The sequence below is a fragment of the Abramis brama genome, assembly GCF_963993115.1.
Source record: "Abramis brama genome assembly, chromosome: 9".
In the NCBI taxonomy this organism is placed as follows: Eukaryota; Metazoa; Chordata; class Actinopteri; order Cypriniformes; family Leuciscidae; genus Abramis; species Abramis brama.
The window spans coordinates 37,422,479-37,448,077 of NC_139971.1; the positions used below are offsets into that span (position 1 = coordinate 37,422,479).

At 35.3% G+C, this 25,599-nt stretch overlaps 1 protein-coding gene across 1 annotated transcript in view; it reads right to left on the reverse strand.

Annotated features, from left to right (window-relative positions):
• Positions 1-4,198: 4,198 nt before the first annotated feature.
• Positions 4,199-25,599, reverse strand: part of slco3a1a (solute carrier organic anion transporter family member 3A1a) — a 58,542-nt gene continuing 37,141 nt past the window's right edge. Inside the window, exons 3-10 of the mRNA XM_084124436.1 lie at positions 17,502-17,600; positions 16,563-16,838; positions 13,662-13,826; positions 11,575-11,773; positions 9,884-10,055; positions 9,064-9,236; positions 7,927-7,991; positions 4,199-6,495 (exon numbers count right to left, since the gene is read on the reverse strand). Coding sequence (XP_083980562.1) covers positions 6,119-6,495; positions 7,927-7,991; positions 9,064-9,236; positions 9,884-10,055; positions 11,575-11,773; positions 13,662-13,826; positions 16,563-16,838; positions 17,502-17,600 — 1,526 coding nt within the window. The 3' untranslated portion in view covers positions 4,199-6,118. The remainder of the gene's footprint in view (positions 6,496-7,926; positions 7,992-9,063; positions 9,237-9,883; positions 10,056-11,574; positions 11,774-13,661; positions 13,827-16,562; positions 16,839-17,501; positions 17,601-25,599) is intronic.

Genomic DNA, 25,599 nt, shown 5'->3' on the forward strand with positions numbered 1-25,599 from the left:
CATGTATTTTTCTATCGAGGTGGATTTACTTATTGTAGAGTTAAAGAAAATTATCATGAGCAATGTAATGTTTGAAACGGATGTCATATCAGATGTCAGGAGACCAGGAAGAATTCAAAACGAGCGGTTCATTCATAAATCAACTTACCTTCATACCTTTAGCCTATGCTGTGGAAATACAAACCGGAACAACGCAGCGACGTGAAGAGGAGACGACAGCAATATTTTTTGTATTTCCATTGGCTCTAATAACAACTTTCTAAAAGAGGGAAAACATATCGAGGGATTGATTACGTCGGTCAGAAGAGAGAAAAGTGTCAAATTTGCCGTCGTTGTATTAGAAATGTAGGCTATTAGACACCCTCACACTGCAGCTAAATCGTTTTTTGTAATTTACTGACAAGGTAACACAATATATCATTATAAATGTGTATTAATTTGTTTTAAAATGAAAATATTAAATACTTTAGGCCTACTAGTTTTGCGATTAATGTGGAAACAGATGACAACGTTGTCAAAATGACGTTCCGCTTCTCCACGTATACGTGAAAAAGACGTAGCCTACGATAATTATCGTATTTGTACGATAATTTTGACCTCTGTACGATCAATAATGAAAAAAAATCCTATAATGTATGATAATTTCAGAGCTGTGTGACACTTCAAATGATGGTCGTTGTAATCATATGGCTTCTCTACTCATTGATCTAGCTGTGGATTCTACGTTTACCGGGAGAAGAACGTGAAGAGAGAGGGAGCGAGAGACCTTGCGTGTGTGTGCTAGTGTGCCTCACGAAGCACATGCAAGTACCCAACCAATCAATTGTAAGTGCGGGCGGGCTTTTATCTATAGGCCTACTCCCGAACCGAATTAATCAGACCACTTTGAAACCGTTTTCAAAAGCTTGCATTTTCAGGCCCCCCAAACGGCGTTGTCGTGTAAATTAACGTTCAAAAAAAAAAAAAAAAAGGTTTTCTGTTTTTAGTTGAACAGTTTAAATGGCCCCAAACTTCCCCTTAACACAGATTAATAAATAACAAATGAATTGCTCATTAATGCATTATTTAACATTAATGGGACCTTAGTGTAGCCTATAGCCTATGGACGACAAACAAAGTTCGAAAGAAGGAATAGGCTATTCCACAATGGTTTAATTTCCAGATTTTAGTTTTTACTTTAGCTTGTTCTGTTGTGTGTGTGTGCGTTGGATCCATCGGTCTTGATCAAGCATCAAGCTTTTTCTCCTAAATTCAGTCTGTATTTGAGCATTTGAGCTGCTCTCAACATCTGCTTTGAACCGAACATCAAAAATACACAACACAAAGAGCCGCCTGACTAACCACCCTTCTCTCTTCTCTCTCAGAGATTACGATGCCATTTGAAGAGTGTCAGATGTACTTTTGATTTATATTTGTGACACAGCAGAGCAGCTATCTTCAGTTTAAGACGATAAGTTGTTTGGACAATTTGAGCACTGGTTCTGGAGGATCACTGGTTCTCAGCAAAGCACTGCAGCAGAACATCGACTCTATTTTGAATGACTTATTTACATAAAATATTCTGTGCATTTTCACACAAACACACCAGTCTCCTCTGAGAAATTAGGCCCTGTAATGAATCCTCAGATTCATTACAGTTGAATGGGATATAGCCATAGCAGTGATGGATTATTATGTGAAACAAAGCAAAAGGAATGCAACATGCATATGAATGTATAAACACGACACATGCCAGACCAAATGCACTCTATAGGGAAACATTGTTTATATTCCATTATCCTCAGCACACTTTATTTTAGTGTCTTAGTTACATATGTTACATGTACTTAGTAATAACAGTAAATTATGCTTAATTACATGCAACTAACCCTTAACCAAACCCTAATCCTAGTAAGTGCATGTTGTTAATTAATATTACTCAGTACTTAAATATATAATTACACTGTGACAATGAAACCTTAAAATAAAGTGTAACCCTTTATTTTAGGGTGTCCGTGTTACAGTGTATCTATTAAGTAGCTGTGTTATATTAATGAACTATGTACTTACTATAGGTTTAGGGATTGATTTATGGTTAGTGTAATTATGCATAATTTATAGTTATTACTATAGTAACTATGTATCATGTGTAACAAGGACACTAAAATAAAGTGTTACAGACATTTGATATGGTAAGCAAATTAATTAGCTCTCTAAGTTGTGTTATTGTTATACATCAATTTAGCTCTCTATTTGCTGACAATAATAACCCTGATAAATAGTCTTGCACTGCAGAATATCATCATCCCTCCTGAGTATGGATCCTCTGAGATGTGTGAAAGTGGGAACTGAGCAACACCAAAGCTGTGTGTTGAGATGTCAGTGTTGACAACAGTGAGGCATATTTTTAACAAGAGTAAGCTTTTTAGTCTTGGCAGATGTTTTGTGTCTTCTATAGGTGCTGATGAACAGGGCATCATGCTATAAATAAATATTTAGTACATTATACAGTGAATATTGCCTTCATTTTGTTACTTATAAGTGCATTTAAAAAAAAAAAAAAAAAAAAAATTTTTTTTGCTTTGAAAACCTGGGTTATTATCGTTAACTAAAGCTAAACCCATTAAAACAATTATTTTATTACTTGAAATAAAATAAACATTAATAATAATAAAAACTCAGCTAGTTGCCAAGGCATCGTTTCACATTTTCATTTAGTTTAAGTACTAAAATAACTAAATACACTAAAACTAAACATTATTAAAATAATACATAATCCTAATATATATATATATATATATATATATATATATATATATATACATATTTAAAAAAAACAAAAATATATAGATATTATAGAAAATATAAAATATATTTAAAAAAACAAAAACATGACAAAATATGATATAATAAAAATAACAAAAACAAACTAAATTACAAAACTTTAACTAAAATTAACATGAAAACAGAAAATATAGGAATAACATTAAATTAAAAAATATTAACAAAAACTATAATAGTATATAAATGATCCTAAAATAGCACTGCTGCATATAATTTTCAGCATTTGAGCCCCTCTATTAGTTAATGGGTCTCTTTTTCCCTTTAGTCTCAATTCGTACTCTCCTTCCAGCTATACTGATTCTTCGTTTATCTGTCAAGCCTGCAAAAGGGAATCTAAGCCACATCAAATAAAGACTTTAATCTTCTTATACACCAGGGCAGATTAACACGCAGTATATGTGTCACCTCACTTAAAGAGACACTGTTAGAAACTGATGGAAGATAAATACTCATAAATCAGACAGAAGGATTTCATTTCAGTTCGAATGCTCCAGTAAAAATCTCTACAGTGATTCCATACAGCCTGACATTAAGTGCCCATTCATTTAAATATAAATAAAAAACACTTTAAGGTTATCAGGTTTACATATGACCTTTTGTTGTAAAGAGCATCTATGTCTACAGGTATCAAAGAAAGCCTTTTTACCAATAGCGGCATTGCCTCTGCTGTTGGAGATGGGCCACTGAGCTTAATTTCAAAAGACCTTGTGAATATTGTGCTTTTCACTTTAATATCCACAATAAATCAAGCAGTTTCTTTTTTTCAGGACCAGCTTAAGGTTGTATGGAAAAAAATGTGTCCTTAATAACACCTAGGTGGAGATGCTGGTTGTAGCTTATAAGGAGAAGGTAAAGCAAGGACTATAATAGAAGAAGCAGAAAAACAGAAATGCAAATGCACTCTTTTTTCCATAAAGTGGAAACCTCACACGAGCAGTCAAATGGCTTATAGTCATCATCTCTTCATTTTGACCTAGATTTTTATAAATAACCAAATTGGGTCCATATACATCTAGTATAATACATCCTCTTATTATTATTGTAATGTTCAAAAATTCAGAGAAAAAAATCCTAGTGGATATTAATATTGATATCGTTTTTTATATATATATATATCAGAGTAGATTCCGCACATTCAGTATGTTACTATAAAAAATAAAATAAAAATAGGGCTGTAGTAGTTTGTTTAAGTAATATTTTAAAAATTAATCTTACACAGAAGAGCATCTATTTATCAAGTCTAAATACTTAGTTCAAAAAGAACCAAAGAGATTTGAATATTCCTCTTTGAAAAACGTATACCTTTAATTGTAAGAAGCCTTTTGTTAACGCTTTGGAAAAGTATACAGAAAAAAAAACAAAGACAAATCTGAGATTCTCTGAAAAATAATTTATTTGCAGAATAAAATAAAAGTTATTTTGGCATAAAAAATGATACGAAAAGTACACTGCTTTTTTTGCACTGTGTCTTTTGAATACAGCACTATTATTAAACTGCTGAAGAAACAGCATGCGCACAGTGCCATGTCTTATTGCAGTGAAGTGAAGTGAAAAAAAAAAAAAAAAAATCGTTTAATCTCAACCCAAAGCTAAAACACACTTTACATGTAATATTATGAGTGTATAAAATGTCATTCTTCATCTAACTCATAAATACCAAGGCCCAGCCTGAATGTTATTTGCCTTACAGCGAGATCAGAGCAATACTTGAATGACATTGATCTTCTGCCATTTAATAAAATGACCTTTCCCCCAAAACTTCTCCTCTGATGTCAGTCATGCTGTCACAATATTCCTCTTCCTCTAGTCACAAACATGCCATTATTGTCATCTGAATAAAGAGGCATTCTTATATTCATTAATAAAACTATGCATAAACAGTCTCATTCTCTATATTTGTCTTCATAATCCAAAACAAAATCTAATGACAAACATCTTACAAAGAAAAAACATATATTCATAATAGACAAAAAAAAAAAGTTTTTCAAATATGCTCTCCCACTATTGCACATATGTATAAAGATGCCAATAATGTACAGTATCAATAACCTTTACAAATTAAGACATTTTAGGCCTTAAAGGGGCTATATGTAGAATTCAGAAACCCTCACTAGCGACATCGGTGGCCGTTAAGTGAACTGCAGCCAGCAGCTTATTGCTTATCGACTGAACGTGATTCAATTTAGAGACGTTTAGATTCATATGTAAATATGTGCTGCGCGCTTTCCTCTCAATAACACAATAAACACACAACTAAAATGGCAGCAGTTAAGAGAGTATCTGATCATAGCGATGTGGATATGTTTGAACCAGCTCCAGTCGACGACAGGTGAGGTAATTAAAATTACACTGTTATGATAGTTTGATTATAAAGTATATTTAAGACTATAGACCATATAGATCTGGATATGTGAGACTATTTAGTTTGAATTAATACCTTTTATTTGCATGACACATTGACATTACAGTACAGAGTAGCTCTTTCGTATTATTGTATAAACATTAATTTCATGTGTCATTAAACAGAAAAGAGGTTCTCAGGAGCGCGTAACTGTCACATCCTTTAGATTTTCCCGGTGAAACCGGTCCGAGCCCACATAAAAATCAGTCTACAGGCTTTCATAGACGTCTCGTTTTTTAAGTTTGATTACAAGCTGTTCACACATTGGCAATAAAAACGATTAATACATGAAAATTACATGTAGCCCCTTTAATAATATAAATTAACAGCAGAAAGCAAATGCTGCAAAAAGCACTTAGAAAAAAAACATCTCTCAAACACCCTTTTGAATGTTTTAAGAAATAATTGATATAATTTTCATATAGAAAATCTCAGTATGTATACAATAGAATTATACTGTATATTAGTATTGATAATTGTGATGCATTAAATTATCCCCATAATACCAGATTGGATGGAGCCCAAGAACATGAACATAATCAACTAGCTTGATGATGGATAACAAGTTAAACTTGTTCACTTTAGTTAGCTTTTTACTTGAAAAATTGTAAAAACAGTCATTTTGTGGCTGCATTTGAGTATGATGTCTGCTAATTTAACAAACCAGCTACCAGTCAATGAAACAGTCAGGCAACGAAGTAGAAGCCTTCAACTAACTACTACAACATTTTACTGGCACTGGAGAAACAGTACTTCTAAAAACAAGATGGACCCAGTAGAAGAGTTTGAATGAGTTTACAATAAAGTGCAACGACAGTCCTGCACATCCTGGAATAATAAGGACCATCGTTCAGTAGAATGATGCTTGAATTAGCATGTGTGTGTCTGAACCCTCTATAAAACGGACTCCATGTTTTCACACCACTCATGATCCTCCAGGTTGTATATAAATTTAGTCCTGTTGACTTGGCTTTGACTGCTGTCCTTTCCGAGACTCTCCAGATTCACGCTGGACGAGAACATTTCTGTGGGCGTGACATATCCCTCGTGGTTTTTAATGTATTTCTTGTAGTTTCTGCGCAAGCATTGCCAGGTGGTTGCGTAGAGGAGGAACGCCACGATTTTGAGAACGATGGCCATGCCGACGTACAGGTGGCGGTAGGTCACGTTGTCGTACAGCAGACAGGCGCCTCTCTCCCCGCACTCGGTGCTCCAGAAAAGGCATGTAGAGTCAATCCCCGCACCAAATATCAAAGGAGGGGGAATGAACCCTGCAAGATGGATTGAGCTGCTGTGATAATCTATCATATGCGTAATTGATTTTGAAGACAAAATAACATTTTATTATTACATTTTAACTTCACTTAGGGTGTGTTCACACTTGGCAGGTTTGGTTGGATTAAAACAAACTCTGGTGCGATTGCTCTGTTAATGTGGCTCGTGGCTTAAAGGGTTAGTTCACCCAAAAATGAAAATTCTGTCAGTAATTACTCACCCTCATGTTGTTCCAACCCTGTAAGACCTTCGTTCATCTTCGGAACTCAAATTAAGATATTTTTGATTAAATCTGAGAGCTGGATCACTCCTCCATAGGCTTCTAAAGACGTTATAACTTGCTGGCCCAGAAAAGTTATTAAAGAGATCGTTAATATAGTCCAAGTGACTACAGTGGCTCAATCTTAAGTTTATCAAGTGACGAGAATACTTTTTGTGCGAAAAAAACCCGACTTTATTCTACTTTTCATTTCCTTCTCTCTGGGCCTCAAGTTTTTTCACGTAGTGTTTAAGCGTAGCGCGTCTGTGTTGTACGTCACACGCATCACACACGTGACCAGCGTCAGCCAATAGTGAGCCTACGTGGTGACGTGCAACACAGACGTTAATTTGTGTTCCGAAGAGGAACGAAGGTCTTACGGGGTTGGAACAACATGAGGGTGAGTGATTACTGACAGAATTTTCATTTTTGGGTGAACTAACCCTTGAAGAGTTAACTGAACCCTGGTGTGCATCAAACAAGCGGACTGAGACCCACCTTTTCAGAGCTTCTAAACTTACTGTTGATGCGGTTTGGCTGAGATATGAAAGCAGCATGGACAAAAGACATCTAAACGAACCAAAAACAGGATGTGATGTCTCAAGATGTGACCCTATAAAGGACAGAATGCTCAAGGATAGCTGTTTCTTCTCATCATGTTGCCCAATGCAGTTTGGTACAGGCGTCAGAACTGATCTTCGCTTGTGTGTGCAATGGAGGAATTCCTGGTGCTTTTTTGACTTCTTTACAAGCCATAAAATGACCACGTTTAGCACACAGCATTGTTGATGTCAGTGTGAACCAGGAGATTTTCTTTTTTAGTCCGGACCAAAAGAACCAAGAGAACTGAACTACAGGCGTGAACACACCCTTCCACACATATTTTGTATTTTGCAATATCATGTATGTGTTAAAGGAATGAACAAAGTCTTAATCTTTCTAATAATATAGCAATTGGAGAACTTTTACTGATAGAAAACTACTGTTTTTTTGAACAGAAGTGGCAAATAAACACGCTCCTTGTTTCACAACGTTTGGATAGCAAGGAAATTGAGTCTTTAATATGCTTCTTTTAGCCAACTTTCGATTTCAGTGAGACAAACATATTCCCCTGCTGAGTATACTGTTTCAGTTGTAAATGTGATTGTGCTGTGCTGTGATATCTCACCTAATAGTCGCAGTAACAGAAAAAGAACTCCAAGGGCATATGACTTCAGCTCTGGGCTCACAGTTCTAAAAGAGACAGAGATAACAAATAAAACATTTTTTTTTCTTGAGCATCAAACCAGCATAGAATGATTTCTGAAGGATCATGTGACACTGAAGACTGGAGTAATGATGCTGAAAATTCAGCTTTGCATCACAGGAATAAATTACATTTTAAAATATAAACAGTTATTTTAAAAAAGTAATAATATTTCACAATATTATTGTTTTACTGTATTTTTGCTCAAATAAATGCAGCCTTGGTGAGCATAAATGTTTTCTTTCAAAAACATTACAAATCTTGCCAATCCCAGACTTTTGAATGGTATTGTAAAAAATATAATCAGATAGACAGACAGACAGATAGATAGATAGATAGACAGAGAGACAGAGAGAGATAGACAGACAGACAGAGAGATAGAGAGATAGATAGATAGATAGACAGACAGACAGATAGATAGATAGATAGATAGATAGATAGATAGATAGACAGACAGACAGACAGACAGACAGACAGACAGACAGACAGACAGACAGACAGACAGACAGACAGACAGAGATATAGACAGACAGAGAGATAGATAGATAGATAGATAGATAGATAGATAGATAGATAGATAGATAGATAGATAGATAGATAGATAGATAGATAGATGGAAGACAGACAGACAGATAGACACATAGACACATAGATAGATAGATAGATAGATAGATAGATAGATAGATAGATAGATAGATAGATAGATAGATAGATAGATAGATAGAGAGACAGATAGATAGACAGACAGACAGACAGACAGACAGACAGAGATATAGACAGACAGAGACATAGATAGATAGATAGATAGATAGATAGATAGATAGATAGATAGATAGATAGATAGAGAGACAGACAGACAGACATACAGAGATATAGACAGATAGATAGATAGATAGATAGATAGATAGATAGATAGATGGAAGATTGATAGACAGACAGACAGATAGACACATAGATAGACAGATAGATAGACATATTGATAGATAGACACAGATAGACAGATACAAAGACAGATAAATATATAGATTTATCTAGAGATTTATCTTTATAGATATACACCTGATGAGGATGATGACGGAGGGCGTCTGGGCCATCGCTCCGATCATACTGCAGGCACAGATCACACACAGGAATGTGAGGAAGGCTTCCTTGCAGCCGGGGCGCGGGCATTTCCCTGGCACAGCCGTGGCATAGTCATTGTATTCAGAGATGCACGAGCATCTCGTCAGGTTCTGCCAGTGTAAAAACACATGATCATGTTCACTACAAAGCCAGCAAATACTTGTGTGTTCATATTTGAATCATAAAATAAAAAAGTAATAATGCAAAATATGTGCAAATATTATAGTATAATAACAATCTATATTAAAACGTCCTACACTGTATATGACACCATTCAACATCGAAATAAAATGAGGGTTTATTTAAAAATAATGAAAATATTAAATGGATTGGTATAAAATAAATGAGCCATTATTAGCCGTCTAAACGTACTAAAGTCACTTTTATCTACAGAGAACTGATGCACCCATGAACCCTGGCACGAACAGGCTCATTAAACCCAGCGGTCGGTATATATTAATGTCGTGAGCCAGTGTTCAATTATGATAATAGTTGTCTTGGAATCATCTATTCCAGTTTGAACCATTCTCTTTGTATGGTAATGAGTGCAGTGGCCATTAAGATGCCTGGCAGGCAGAACGCTGTGTCCTCTTCAACATACTGTATATCTGATGAGCGATGTGGGCTTCAGTTCTAATGACCCACGCTGGACATGTGCTGTCCAGGAAATGAGCGGAGAGCGAGAAAAGCAGCCATACAGAGAGCATGTGTCAGCGAATAGGAAAGAAAGAGAGTTGAAAATGAGATGGGTAATGACCTGAAAGCGAGGAGGTGGTGGCAGTCCGGTACCGATGGCTCTGGTGCAGCCGGCGAAACAGGAGGACAAGTAGGTCACACCATTGGAGCCACAAACGGGGCTAACGGATGAAGTGTAGCAGTTGCAATGACTCATGCAGGGGGCTTCCGGCTTCTGGCCTACTTGCAGTGTCCTATATACACACACACACACACACTCACACACACACACACACACACACACACACACACACACACACACACACACACACACACACACACACACACACACACACACACACACTCACCTGTTTGAATAGAGTTACTTTCTATATATTTACTGTCACTGAGTTCATCTAAGCACTGACTATGCTTCAGGATTTACACCCCTGTTTGTTTAACATACAGCCCAGATGGAATTGGTTGACTTTTCTTTGTATTTTCTTCTCATTTTGAGGGTGCAATTAAAGTGCAATATTATACACAAAAACATACTAAATGAGTCTGTGTTTGAGGTCTGAACAAATTGGAGCAGCACTGATATCTTGTTTGTGAACAAACTGAATGAATGAAACATCTAGAATTCACTAAAAACTGTTTTCACAAAAATAGAATAAATTTCACTTTATTTCGATAGTCCACTTTAGACATTCTACTAACTATAAGTAACTTTGCAACTACATGTCAACTAACTCTCAATAGAGTATTAGTAGACTGTTAGGTATTAGGTTATGGTTAGGTGTTAGGGTTCGAGTTAGGAGAATAAGTTACTTATATATACTTATAGTCAGTAGAATATCTGTTGGGGGAGCATCAAAATAAAGTGTTAGCAGATATCAAGCATGCAGTCGACTAATAATCTATTGAGAATTAGTTGACATGTAGTTGCAAAGTTACTTGTAGTTAGTAAAATGTCTAAAGTGGACTATCGAAATAAAGTGTTACCATAACTTTAGATTAGAAAAACAAACATATGCAAATATCCGGCTAATGATTAAAAAAACAACTACAATCTATTACATTAATAAATATAATAAAAAATAGGGGGTCAAATAGACAACTTTTCTGCTAAAATTTGAAAATCTGTATAAGACAGACAAATAGATAGATAGATAGATAGATAGATAGATAGACAGACAGACAGATAGACAGACAGATTGAATAGTAATTATAATAATAATACAAATAAAATAATCCAAAATTGTATTAAAGTATATAATAATAATAATAATAATAATATTAGGGAAAACTTTTATTTGTATTAAAATTAAATTACAAAAATAATAATAAAATTATTTTTTCTGCTAATAATTTCCAATTAAAAAATATACTTTTTTTCTTCTTTTTTTTTTAGAGGATCATGATAACCAGATTAAAAACATTACAGTCAGTGAGATTAATCAAAATCCACACCATTATTGTGAGTGACGGGTGTATGAAATAAGTAAATCTGTGGAATTCACTAAGCACAGATTCCATGTGGGCCTGGAAAATAAATCGGGATGTATTACTTATCCGTTCTCTCCTATTCCCCTGAAATACTCAAAAGTAGTGAATTCTATAAATGCAAACCCTGACCATACATACATACTACACATAAACAGAGGTTTCAGCATGCAGACATGTCATCCTCTACCCTCTCTGCAAAGACAGAATAAATGGCAGAAAAATAACAAGGCTGCGAGGAGAAAAAAGCAGCTGAGCCGTCCGTACTCGTTGCCATAGGCGACGGTCACCCCAGCGACAGGTCCTGTGTCACAGCCCAGGAAGAGGAAGGACACGTAACACGCAGTGGAGATCAGATTGACCAGCATGGCCATTCGTATGGCTCCCAGAGCAGACAGGTTCAGCTTCTTCACCAGCAAACCTCCTAAGAATATGCCCAGACAGGCACACGGGATGGCTGTCATCCCTGTTTAAGAAGAGAGAAGAATGTGTTATATAAAAATAACACTTTGCTGTCAGTACCCTTTATTTTAGTGCTTTCATCTTGTATTGCGGAACTTCTGATGTTGATAAAGCACTTTTGTTGTATAATTCCTCATTTGTAAGTCACTTTGGATGAAAGCTTTTGCTAAATAAATAAATAACTGCATTTGCTTTCATTTTAAACTATAATTTGCATAATTTCAGGTTTACTCTGTATGTGGCAAAGATAAATGTGTCAAGATAAAGGAGGTTCCAAAAGTATGAGATTCAAAATCTGGGATTCAAAAACAAATTTGCTAAAAATTGTTTTCAGAAAAATTGTTGTCGCAAAAATTGTTCTGCTAATAATTTGAAATAAAACTATTAAATTAGATGAATGAATTAAATTTTATGAAATAAATAAATAGAAACAAAATTCTACTAAATATTTGGGAAAAATTATATTAAATAAGTTATTAATAGTGCTGGCAAATTGATTAATCGCATATAACATGAAAGTTTGTAAACATATAATATATATATATATATATATACATATATATATACAGTTGTGGTCAGAATCAATGGCACCCCTGGTAAATATGATCAAAAATGGCTGTAAAAAATAAATCTGCATTGTTTATCCTTTTGATCTTTTATTCAAAAAATTTGCAAAAATCTAACCTTTCATTTTAGTCCAGGCAAAGTAGCGTTTTACGACAGACTAATTGTAAAAGAATTTTACAATACAAACTTCTAATACAAAATGTTTTACTTTTCTTGTAGACTTTCATTTTGAAAAGTTTTATTGTGGTAGGAGTAAAGGAAAAAATTAAGCCTATTTGGGTGTATTTTGGGCATATTCGATTAGTGTATAGCTCATTTGCATATTCAAATTCATTTTCAAAGAAACTTGTAATACAATTTTTTTTACTTTTCATAGGTACTTTCATTGTGTAAAGTTTCATTTTGATAGGAGTAAAGGAAAAAAATAGCCCCATTGGGGTGTATTGTTGCCTGGCCTTACTGGCACACATCTCGGATTGATGAGAATTTAACATATTTCCTCAACTAGGATTTCTTAGGACTTAGTATGTTGTTATGGACACCTCATAGAAATGATCTAAGCTGCAAAAAATTCTTTTACAATTAGTTCTATTTTTGGCTCCAAAATGAGTTACTTTGCCTGGACTATTTAAGTAAAAGAATTGAAAGTGGGGGGGAAATCACATTATGAAATAAATGTTTTCACACATGCACACAAATATATTTACAAACTTTCATGTTAGATGCGATTAATCGATTTGACAGCACTAGTAAATAATTATAATAAAAATAGGGGAAAATAGCCATTTTTTTTCTGTTAATAATTTGCAAAATAGTACAAATCATTTTATTGTATTGAAAATTAAATTAGAAAAAATAAATAATAAAAAAAATAAAATAAAAAAATTCTGCTAATACTTTGCAATGAAAAAGTAATTGTAGAATTAGAATAATTGTATTATAATAAAATAATTTTTTTTTTTGCAATTTAAAAAAGAAAGAAAGAAGCATTTTCTCAGAATTTTGAAGCCCAATGTATGTGTATGTGCAGGGCCACCATGATTTTGCCAAGTAAGACATGTTCCTGGATCAACATGTTTTGTTGATTACAAATTCCCTGTCCAAAAATGTTGTCCTATCCCTACCCATAACTTATCTTATGAATAACACTGATGTAGAAGCACCGAACCCTGGTTGTAAGCCTAAACTTGACATAAACTGTAAACTTGTCACTCAAATCTGATTGGCTGACTGAAACATTGTTCCAGGATCAACAAAGATGTTGATCCAGGAACATGTTGTACTTGGTGAAATCACTGGGCATCCAGTGTGTGTTTTATACACACCCAACAGCTGGTTAGCAGAGGAGGTGGTGAGGTTGAACTGCTGCTCCAAATATTTGCCCAGGAAGGCAGCAAAACCAGCGACAACGGCAATCTCCATACAGGCAGCTAAGACAATACACGTGAACACTGGGTTTGACAGCAGGTGCTTCGTCACCTTGGGAATAACTGGAGTGAAAAAGGAAGAGACAGAAAGAGACAGAGAGAGTTCTATAAGTGAGTCCAAAATACAGAGTAATGACAGACTAGTCTAGTCTAAACCATCCACTAAATGTTAAGATTGACCTTAGTTGGACTTGAATGAAGAAACTGAAGATTTATGATGCAATCAACAGACATTCACCCTCTAATTTCCAGCTCCATGTCTAAAGTGCTGCAGAGTTGTGGCTACATTCTGAGGAGCCGTCATTTTGATGGATTTATTTGACAGATGTGTCTGAAACAGCATGACTGAGACTGCATTCGTACCAGATGGCAAAACCTTGAAAAATGCATCAGCCATGTTGGACAGAACAGCTGCCTAGATTATTGTCTTGAAAGTATGCCTTTAGCTTGTGCTGCCATGGCTACTGTGCTAGTAATGCATCATGTTAGCTAGTATTTAATCAGATCTTACATGACTGATGGCTGCTGTTGTACGAAATGAGAGCCTTACAAGTATAGAACAATACCAGCATAACAATTACTCTATTTACAGACAAACAGACGAGACACAAGAACGGCAGTATGGACCCAGAGAGTGACAGTTAGCATGTAAAAAGTCTTTCAGGCTGAAAGCCTCTGAACAAAAACTATAATAGTATATCAATTATACTAAAATAACACTGATGCTGATTTTGGGGGGAAATCTGGAATTTAAATAAATTTTGACCATATTCGCTTTCTTAATTCATGTTCCTATTCTTATTGCACATGCTTAATCCATGCATGTTACTCCAAAAAAATTAAAATTAATAATCTTTTACAATCAACAGTAACATTTTTGGTTAAAAATTAACAAGTCAATGCATCATCAATCCTTCTTCCAAAACATGTTTCTGTCTTACCCTGATTCACTATGGTAAGCCTATTATAAGTGTTTATATTTTAGTCCTGACATGATGGTTTTCGAGGGACATAAGTCGCTCACCCTTGTGTGTCTCGTCATATTCGTAATTAGAGAAATGCTGCTCCGGCTACTTTGGGCTATATTGGTTGCCACTAGGGCTGTCACTTTTGTGTGAAAAAATCCTGTTCGATTTTTGAGACATAAGTGTTCATTGAATCGATTGTAAAATCGATTTTCCATGTCTAAAGAGGTTTCCATTTTAAATGCCAAATATGGGCAAATCCACAGACAACTAACAGGCATTTGGACGAACGTAAAGAGGGCGCTTGAGACGCGCACAAGTCAGCAATAATCCTGATGATTTATTGGCGTGAAGTTTCGTGCACAATGACAAACTTTCTCGAAAAACAATAAGCAGAGTGGACTGCCATAACATCAATGAAAAACATCACTGCAGGCTTCAACATGGCTGTTTACGATTAGAAATGTCAAACAAATTTCGCCTACGTAGGCGATTGTAGCCCGAATCTGTATCTGTATGCATGAGACTGTCTGAATACTGGCAGAATTCACATTTTTGTAGTAAAAAGAGACACATTATGCAGAAGTATAATTTGCTGTTATGTGTGTTTGTCAGAGCCTGCAGTTGCTGTGTGACGCGTGTTCGCTGCGGGCGTATCGTGACGAGCTGGACGCGCTCCGAGAGAAGGCCGTTAAAATCGATTCCCTATTTTCGTTTTCGAAACTTGTGTTGATTGGTCCGATCGACTGTGCAATTGATTTTCGAACGTAAAGTGACAGCCCTAGTTGCCACAACGAGGCACCTCCAGGAATCACCCGTTTAAAACAAACACCGAACAGAGGAGAGTCAGCTGGCAAAAAGAGAACGACAGAGCTCGTAATAAAACAAGAATCAACATTGGATTGGCTTTTCAGAGATGGCGAGAACTGAGGGATTTGAAATGTTGTAAAAGTGCTCAACAGGCGAGTAAGGGACTTTATTGAACATATGTAGCTCTCTAACAGAGTGCATAGGGAAGCATTATCTATTGTGAAGGGTCATTTATTATGGTTGTAGCGCTGGAATTTAATTTCAAGGGAATACCGTATCTTTTAATGGGTAAAGCTACAGTAAAGTCTTCAGCTAGTCAGCATGAGTTCCTTTCCTTTTAAACTGGTTTTATCTATTAAGCCTAGTAGTGAATGTTTTATGAGCAGCAGGATAATCTCTCTCTCCTTTTCCATATTTCCAAAAAAAACATATTCATCCACACAGTCACACAGACCTGGACCAGTTTTGTTTTTTAACTGCTAGAGGGCCAAAAGTTACATAGTGTACCTTTAATATCTCACGCAGTGTTACTTCTTGTTTCAAGAAAATTCTGCAAAAACACTCTTCAGAACACACAGTGCTCCAACCACCTGGCTTCATTCTGGTATGTAACGGCCACTTTCCACAAGCCAACTAATTCTCTACACAATTCTGTGGAAATCTGTGGTTTTCTACAAACTCCTGCGGGCGTAGATTCCGTGTGGGCCTGCTAATACGTAAGATTTAACTCTAATTGTCTAATTGCCTCTTCAGTGTACCATTAAGTATAATTAGACTTTTAAATAGAGGAACATGTCCGGTACAATTAAACGGATCAAAGCAGACCAAGCCTTCAATTTAACATATGCATGCTATTCAGGAAAAAGACCACCATCAGTGTTTGTCACTAGCATTTCTTCTTATTCTTTAAAGACAAAAGTAGCCTTACTCAGCTAAAGCAGACTAATCTCAGTATGAGTGCATAGAACATCACATGGTGCATTTGGTTGTGTAATTGTGTATAGTGAGTTACTGGCACTGAGACCTCGGAGCTGTTGGCAGCAGGACAGGTTGTTGCTGTTCGGCTGGTGGTTCTGCAGGACTCCATTGCTGGGCTTGGATTTCTCATAATCCAGGGGTAAAGATGAGGGCAGCATGGCCTGTTCAATCTCAAGAACTCCCTCCACCTCCAAGCTGGGCAGAGACTGGGGGAAACCAAACATGAAGATGGACGAGAAGAAGAGTAAGGCACCGCAGAGGAGAAAGCCGCCCCACCATGCACCGATCCAGCGGGGGTCATCAGGAGTGATGTTCAGCGCAGCTGAGAAAAGCAAATACAGGATGGTAAATAATTGCATAAATAATATGTAGAGGAATGGAAATTCTCTCACAAATGCAGTCACATTTGTGAAAATCCACTTCTAAAACAGCAAAACAAACTACATGATGCAATTCACAGAAATCAGACATCAAAACTGGGCCATTGAGCTATTCAGTGTGTCTTATTCTGCTACAAACTTTTGTCTAAAGAGGTTTCATGGCTATTTTTGATGCAATGGGTCGGGTGTAGCTGAATCCCTTACAAAAAATAAGTACACTTCAAGTTCAGTTTATTACGTTTATTTTTAGTATACTTTGTATAAGTATACTAATGTCAATGTACTGTTATACTTGTAAGTGTACTATTTCAATATGTGCGACTAAATTGGTCCACTTTTTAGTTTATAAAAGTATACTTTAAGTGTAACAGTAAATATTTTTCGTTCGTTCTGCAACTATACTAAAGTGAACTTATAGGTATACTTATAGTGTACTAGTTTAATACCTGTAGCACATTTTTTAGAAAGTACACATTGAAGTATACTCTCAGTAAACTACTAGTTTTGTAGTTTTATACTGCAAGTATACTTTAATTGAACTTAATATCATACTTATAGTTTACTTTTTATATTTAAAAACAGTTTACTTTATAACTGAAACTCACTTGTGTCGATGAGCAAAACATCCACATAAAAGTTGGTACAGACAGATCCCAGGATGAAACCACACGCAGGTCCAAACACTAGTGTGGAAAAGAGTATACCTGAAATACAACAATAAAAACGATCAGGAATCTTATTTCGGAAACATAGAATAGTAAATTAAACATACATAAACTGATGCTCATTATACCATACAACAATTACAAAGTAAGTTCCACAATTGTAGTTAAAGTTGTTTATAATTATTTACAATTATATTAAATAAATATGATATAAATATATATTGTAAACAAATAATATAAAATTTAATTAAAATTACAATTATATAAAATAATATTATTTAAATATATAAAATAAATATAATATAAATGTATTATAAAAAATAATTAAACAATATTATATAAAATATAAATAAATGTAAATATTTAATGATCAATTTAAAAAAATATTATTAGTAAATTATCCATTATCCAAATTATTATTATAAAATCCACTATTACAATAGCAGGAAAATTTTATTTTTTTTGCAGCCACAAGGTGGCGCTCTCAACCCAAGGAAAAGTCTCATCTCATTAGCCATCAGAAATACATGAAGGAAATGTTTTCAAATGTTGCAGTGTTTATACAGTGTGAAGTTTTCATATTTCCCTTTATGTTTTTCCTCAAAATAACATTCAAACATGCAGAGGGTCACACGTCTACTCCATGATGCCAATGAAACAGTTATATGCTGTTATTTGAGGATTTTAAAGGTTCCAAGATTACTTCATGATAATTTATTAAAAAGAAGTTTAATGAAGACTATGAATATTTAGTAATACTTAAAATACAATATAATAAGGAGGATCATTTAAACAAAACCTTGCCAAACTATCAGCTCAAGCTGCCTGAACAAATATTCCAAGTGAAGAATGAGAACTAAATTCCACATAGCCAGAGTAATTCACCAGTTCCTGACAGCTTTGCATACAAAGCAAGAATGGCAGAATGGAGTGACAGAGCTACGGACAGACGATGCTGTGCTGGCAGACATCTGGGGCACAAATCCCTATTAATATGCTGTCAAAAAGTGTGACAGCGGCCCAGCAATAGCCCTGTGGGTCACATGCAGCTTCTGAGATTATGAAGCCTTTATCCAGGCACTCTCATCAGCTTTCCCCATCCTCAGCCATTCTCTTATTAAAACACATACAATATTGTTTCATTAAGCAACGTGTGCCTGTGCTATCCCAAAAACTGGTCTTCCCCTCTGAAAATGTTCCTACCAAAATTATTCAGCAAAGAAAAAGAGTAAAGCAGAACTGTGATTCGACAGCGTAGCAGGACTGACACTCAATTCAGTTGTAATATATGACACCTCGGAGTCAACGGGGAGTCGATGAACAGAGCTGAAAAACACAAATGGTTGCTTGTGTCATCTAAGCACACATTTCTCAAAGTTTCTGGACTGACATTTAAATGCGTATTTAAATGCGCGATTGAATCTGACTGACAGTGATAAATAGGCAATGGACAGTGAGCGACGGGCGGAACAAAACAATCTGATCCCGTGTGTCAAATGATCTGTGCATTAAGTGTTGGAGTGTACATGCAAAATAATAGACCTGCCACTTTTTCTATGTAATGTGTCACTTTGTTGTTCATTTTATTAACTTTTCAAATCAGTGACTTTTTGCATATTTTTAAATATAAAAGAGTTCTAAGCATGTTGTTTTACGATCTGTCTTGACAGTGACTCATTTATGAATAAATAGGATAATGTAATTGTCACACTTGCTGTGTATATAATCCAAAAGATGAGAGGAAATGAGAGTTTTAATGAGCATGGGAACAGACAGTGACACACTAGCTTACAATATCAACATCAACGCAAGACAAAGGACTGGAGAAACCGAGGGCTTAAATTGTGATTTAAATTTTTTTGGGGTAAAAGAAGTTTTAATTAATTACTTTATTTTTTTACACAGCCCTATTTAAAACAAACTTATGGAAGCCTGTTTCTGCCACAGAATAAAAAATCAAAAGGTAATTGCGACTTTTTAATCACACAATTCTGCCTTTTTTGCGTGATATAAAGTCGAAATTGTGTTATAAAGTCAGAATTGCACGTTATAAAGTCAGAATTGCGTGATATAAAGTCGCAATTGTGTTATAAAGTCAGAATTGTGAGATATAAAGTCGCAATTGTGTGTTATAAAGTCAGAATTGCACATTATAAAGTCAGAATTGTGTGATATAAAGTCAGAATTGCACGTTATAAAGTCATAATTGCGAGATATAAAGTCAGAATTGCGAGATATAAAGTCAGAATTGCGTGATATAAAGTCAGAATTGTGTGATATAAAGTTGCAATTGTGTGTTATAAAGTCAGAATTGCGATATATAAAGTCAGAATTGCACGTTAAAGTCAGAATTGCGTGATATGAAGTCAGAATTGCGAGATATAAAGTCAGAATTGCACGTTATAAAGTCAGAATTGCGTGATATAAAGTCAGAATTGCGAGATATAAAGTCAGAATTGCGAGATATAAAGTCAGAATTGCACGTTATAAAGTCAGAATTGCGAGATATAAAGTCAGAATTGCGTGATATAAAGTCAGAATTGCGAGATATAAAGTCAGAATTGTGTGATATAAAGGCAGGATTGTGTGTTATAAAGTCAGAATTGCGTGATATAAAGTCAGAATTGCGTGATATAAAGTCAGAATTGCGTGATATAAAGTCGCAATTGTGTGTTATAAAGGCAGGATTGTGTGTTATAAAGTCAGAATTGCGTGATATAAAGTCAGAATTGCGTGATATAAAGTCAGAATTGCGTGATATAAAGTCGCAATTGTGTGTTATAAAGTCAGGATTGTGTGTTATAAAGTCAGAATTGCGTGATATAAAGTCAGAATTGCGTGATATTGCGTGATATAAAGTCAGAATTGCGTGATATAAAGTCAGGATTGTGTGTTATAAAGTCAGAATTGCGTGATATAAAGTCAGAATTGCGAGATATAAAGTCAGAATTGTGTGATATAAAGTCAGGATTGTGTGATATAAAGTCAGAATTGCGAGATATAAAGTCAGAATTGCGTGATATAAAGTCAGGATTGTGTGATATAAAGTCAGGATTGTGTGTTATAAAGTCAGAATTGTGTGATATAAAGTCAGGATTGTGTGTTATTAAGTCAGAATTGCGAGATATAAAGTCAGAATTGTGTGATATAAAGTCAGAATTGTGTGATATAAAGTCAGGATTGTGTGTTATAAAGTCAGAATTGCGAGATATAAAGTCAGAATTGCGTGATATAAAGTCAGGATTGTGTGATATAAAGTCAGGATTGTGTGTTATAAAGTCAGAATTGCGAGATATAAAGTCAGAATTGCATGATATAAAGTCAGGATTGTGTGATATAAAGTCAGGATTGTGTGTTATAAAGTCAGAATTGTGTGATATAAAGTCAGAATTGCGTGATATAAAGTCAGGATTGTGTGTTATAAAGTCAGAATTGTGTGATATAAAGTCAGGATTGTGTGTTATAAAGTCAGAATTGCGTGATATAAAGTCAGAATTGCGAGATATAAAGTCAGAATTGTGTGATATAAAGTCAGGATTGTGTGTTATAAAGTCAGAATTGTGTGATATAAAGTCAGGATTGTGTGTTATAAAGTCAGAATTGCGTGATATAAAGTCAGAATTGCGAGATATAAAGTCAGAATTGTGTTATAAACTCACAATTGCAAATAAACTCAAGAAGAAAAAAATGACTTTTTCTCAGAATTGCATGTTTAAATCTTACAATTCTGACTTTATAATGCAATTGCAACTTTATATCACGCAATTCTGACTTTATAACATAGTTTATCTCGCAGAAATAAAGTCAGTATTGCGAGATGCAAACTCGCAATTGTGAGATAAAAGGTGGCAATTATCTTTTAAAATGTTTTATTCTGTGGCGGAAACAAGCTTCCATACAAACTAGATAATAATTTGACTTAATGTTTTTAAAATGTCTTAAAATAAATACAAATAAATTATTGATAAATATTAAAACAGATTTATAATGGATTTTATTTATATCACACCACTGAAAACCACTCTCATCAACTTGCGACCTTTGATCAGTGAGCTGGAATTCATCAAGTGCTGCTTAATGTGTCTGATACCGAGAAAATGCTCAGCTTCTTCACTGGAAAACATCGTAGATCACACATCAAAACATTTTAATGGTTATGCATCCTTAAAGAGACACACACCCTAAAACCACAATCAAACCCACATACAAAGACACGTCATATCTGAGCACAGCCTCGGCATTTCAGCGTCAGATGGATGGAGCTGAAGCCACATTCAGGTCAGTTGCCCGAGGAAGAGGCCACACACCAACGCTTGAACCACTTACAACAGATGTGGCTCACTATCCTCCAGCAACCAGTTAATGAGTCTTTCTGGAAAAAATGAGTCACTTTCACCAGTCCCTACATTACAACGCCTCAGATCAAAGCAAGAGTTTAAATGTGTGTATGAATGCTTGTTTGTGAGGCTGGTTTCCTGAGCTTCTAGCCATCCAGCTGAGCGTACTCAAACATACACACGTACACACTGCAAACCACGAGTCCCACTGAAAACCGCAACCACAAGGTCTGTTCTAGATTTACAAAATATCTTCAAGGTTTCAAATAGGAACAGGTTGTTGTGAAATGTTTTCCATCAGCTTCGATCGAAATTACTGCTTCCTGACAGCCAGCTAACCCAACTGTGGACACATTTATATATAGTAAAACACACACACGCACGCACACACACGCACGCACGCACGCACGCACGCACGCACACACACACACACACACACACACACACACACACACACACACACACACGCGCGCGCACACACACACACGCGCACACACGCATGTTTTTAATTTTTTTAATTAAATTAAATCAGTGTTAAAGCCACACCGTGTAACTTTTCAACCTTCATAATATATTTCCAAGACCCTTGTGATGGTACATCGACTTACAATAGGTTGAATGACACGTCTGCCATAGCCTGACGGGGTCTGTATCGCTTTTACTGGCACTATGTAACTTCGGGGTTCGGGTAGTAACCAGAGCACAAAAAGAACTACAAAATTCGACTGCTTTACGGCATACGTCACTTCCCCCACCACTTCCTCAAATATATATATATACACACACACACACACACACACATATATATATACACACACACACACACACACACACATATATATATATATATATATATATATATATATATATATATATATATATATATATGTGTGTGTGAGTGTGTGTGTAAATATAGCTATCAGCTCTCCACCCCAGTGCTTGACCGTTGGTTTGAGTTTGTGCCGATATGCTGTGTTTAGTTTTCGCAAAATTTGGCGCTGTGCATTATGGCCAAACTTCTCCACTTTGGTCTCGTCTGGCCAAAGACTATTGTTCCAGAACACAGTCTCACAGTCTCACACTCTCTCTCTCTCTCTCTCTCTCTCTCTCTCTCTCTCTCTCTCTCTGTCTCTCTCTCTCTCTCTCTCTGTCTGTCTGTCTCTCTCTCTCTATAATCAGTCTGTAGTGTTTCACAGCGATTTACGTAATTGAAAAAGCTGTGCATAAAAACACCAATAAAACCAGTATGGAGGATTCACAAGAAACCGCTGCACAGTTTCCATCCCAGCTGTTGTGCTGCCCAGTAAAAAGCACTGCAGTGTTTTTACACCGTGTTTCCTAAGAGACTGTGTTTGTATGTTTGCTTCTATGTATGCTGATTGCTCTTAGCAACGGATCAGCACTGTCTACCCTCACAGGAAACCTCAAAAAAAGCAGCAGAAATCTTGCAATCACCTTTAAAGAATTGTGACAGTTTGCTTGGTCTGAGGACCATACCACAGTGAGAAGAGAAAAACTTTCCATCAACTGCTTCAGAATGTAGTTCCAATATATACAGGAAGATAACAGTTAAAGGTTTCCTGTGATTGGTAAGCATCACTTCTTGGGAAACAAAACTAATATTGATCTCCGTAAGGTTAGATGGTTGTGATAAGAGAGAGAAAAACATACCTAATAAGAATTTGGCACATGATCTGTCTAAGTGGGGATAATCTGATGGTTTAAAGGCAAAAAAAAAAAAAAAAGGGTGTTGGAAATAATGTCAATCACTCTTCTTTATCTGTCCATCCCTTTCTGCTGAATCTCCCAAACTGTCTCTTATTCTGAGTGTCCTTTCATTTTTATTTCTCATGGGGGCATGTAACATATATAGGGTTAATAAAAACCTCCTGACTTCCGTGAACACAAATCTGGGCCTTTAGTCACTGGAGGAATGGGCTACTTCCTACATCCTGTCCTTTAATTGTCAATGTGCAGGTAATTAAGTACAATTTACAGCATAGTACAAATTCTTTGGTAAGTATTTTTACATTTATGACTTAAATCTTCATTAAAGCAAATAGCAGGTATTAAAATTGCATGCTGGGTAAGGCCCATGATTCACTTAAATACCTTTGAAACTGGGTTTTCTTCCAGGAAATCTTGTTTGGGTACCAAGGAAAACATTTATGTGTAGACTATTCCACCGGCACGTTTTAACATCCTGTAGAGCACACTTTCAGCAAAATCTCGACAAAATGGGATAATTCTGCCTTTTACTGCTTGAAATGTCAGAAAATAATGATATTGACTGATAATTACACATATATCAGCTAAGTGTCTGTGTTCATGAAATATGACAACCCTTCAATACTCCATGTTAAGGGAGGACATTTTTTATAAAAGCATTAAAATAGTAGGCAAATTGTGTCTGCATACTTTGTAATAAATTCAAAATATTCTGGGTAACACTTTATAATAAGGTTTCACTTGTTAATATTAGTAAATGTATTAACTAACATTAACTAACAATGAGCAATACATATGTTACAGTATTTATTCATCTTTGTTCACAGTGCATTAACTTAAGTTAACAACTTCTGATTTGAATGTGTTAGTAAATGTTGAAATTAACATTAACAAAGATCAATAAATGCAGTAGAAGTACAGTTCATTATTAGATCATGTTAACTAATGTTAACTAATGACACCTTATTGTGAAGTGTTACCAAAATCTGGAAAAAAGTTGTTAAAAAATGCAAGTCAGGCAGCAAATGCGTACATGTCAATATTTCTAATCATTATTTTAAAAGCAGAAATTCCCATAATATGTGATAACACAATTTTCTTGTCAGTGCATTAAAAACATATGGCAATGGGAGTTAGAAGACGTTAATGAGGTGTAAAATGTCTGCAAAAAGCACTTTAGTGTGTTAAATTATCTTACGGGACAGTATTATGTGATCGTATCACACTTTAAGATACATAGCTAACACTGTATTGCATTTAGGGTGATTAATAACCCATAATATTCAATATTCTTAATCAATATCCAAAACAATTGCTCAATTTCATAAAGATTTGAACACAAGCTGTTTTTTGTACATCACACAACAGACCGCACGCACGCAACACATGTCCCAGCAGTTCTTCAGCGGTTATAAATTCAATTTCAGCGCGAGACAGAAAAGATAAATATGCGAAGCGCAAAGAAAACAAAGAAGAGAATTAAGGCCGTTCTCAAAGAAAGAGTGAGAAAACTCTTTTTTTTCTGTTTCACACTGATGATATTGCTAAACGTGTTAGAAACAGCTGTAAAGTTGTTAACCCAAGATCTATACATTCTCTGGTTGTATGTTTCATACAGTTCCTGCTGAGTTAGTAATATGAAGAAAAATGTCTAACACAATATTGTGATGCTAGTTCTCCTGCCAGGTCTGTGCAACAAAAGTAGCCCAGTGGCCAGTCAAAAGTGTTTTTCTCCATCGGGCGGGCAAATTTTCCACTGAATTTGTATGTCTGGGGGTGTTAGAATGCCGAAATCATACGTATGGGGGTGGAAACCAACCCGCGGGAAAAAAAATTAACCCGCAACAACAACTTGTATATGTGATATATTTTGAATTAAACCAATACTTGAACTGATTTTAGTAAAAACTAAGTCTGCATGATATATATATGGGTGCCATGACATTATCAATTGATATTAAGTTTTTATGTAT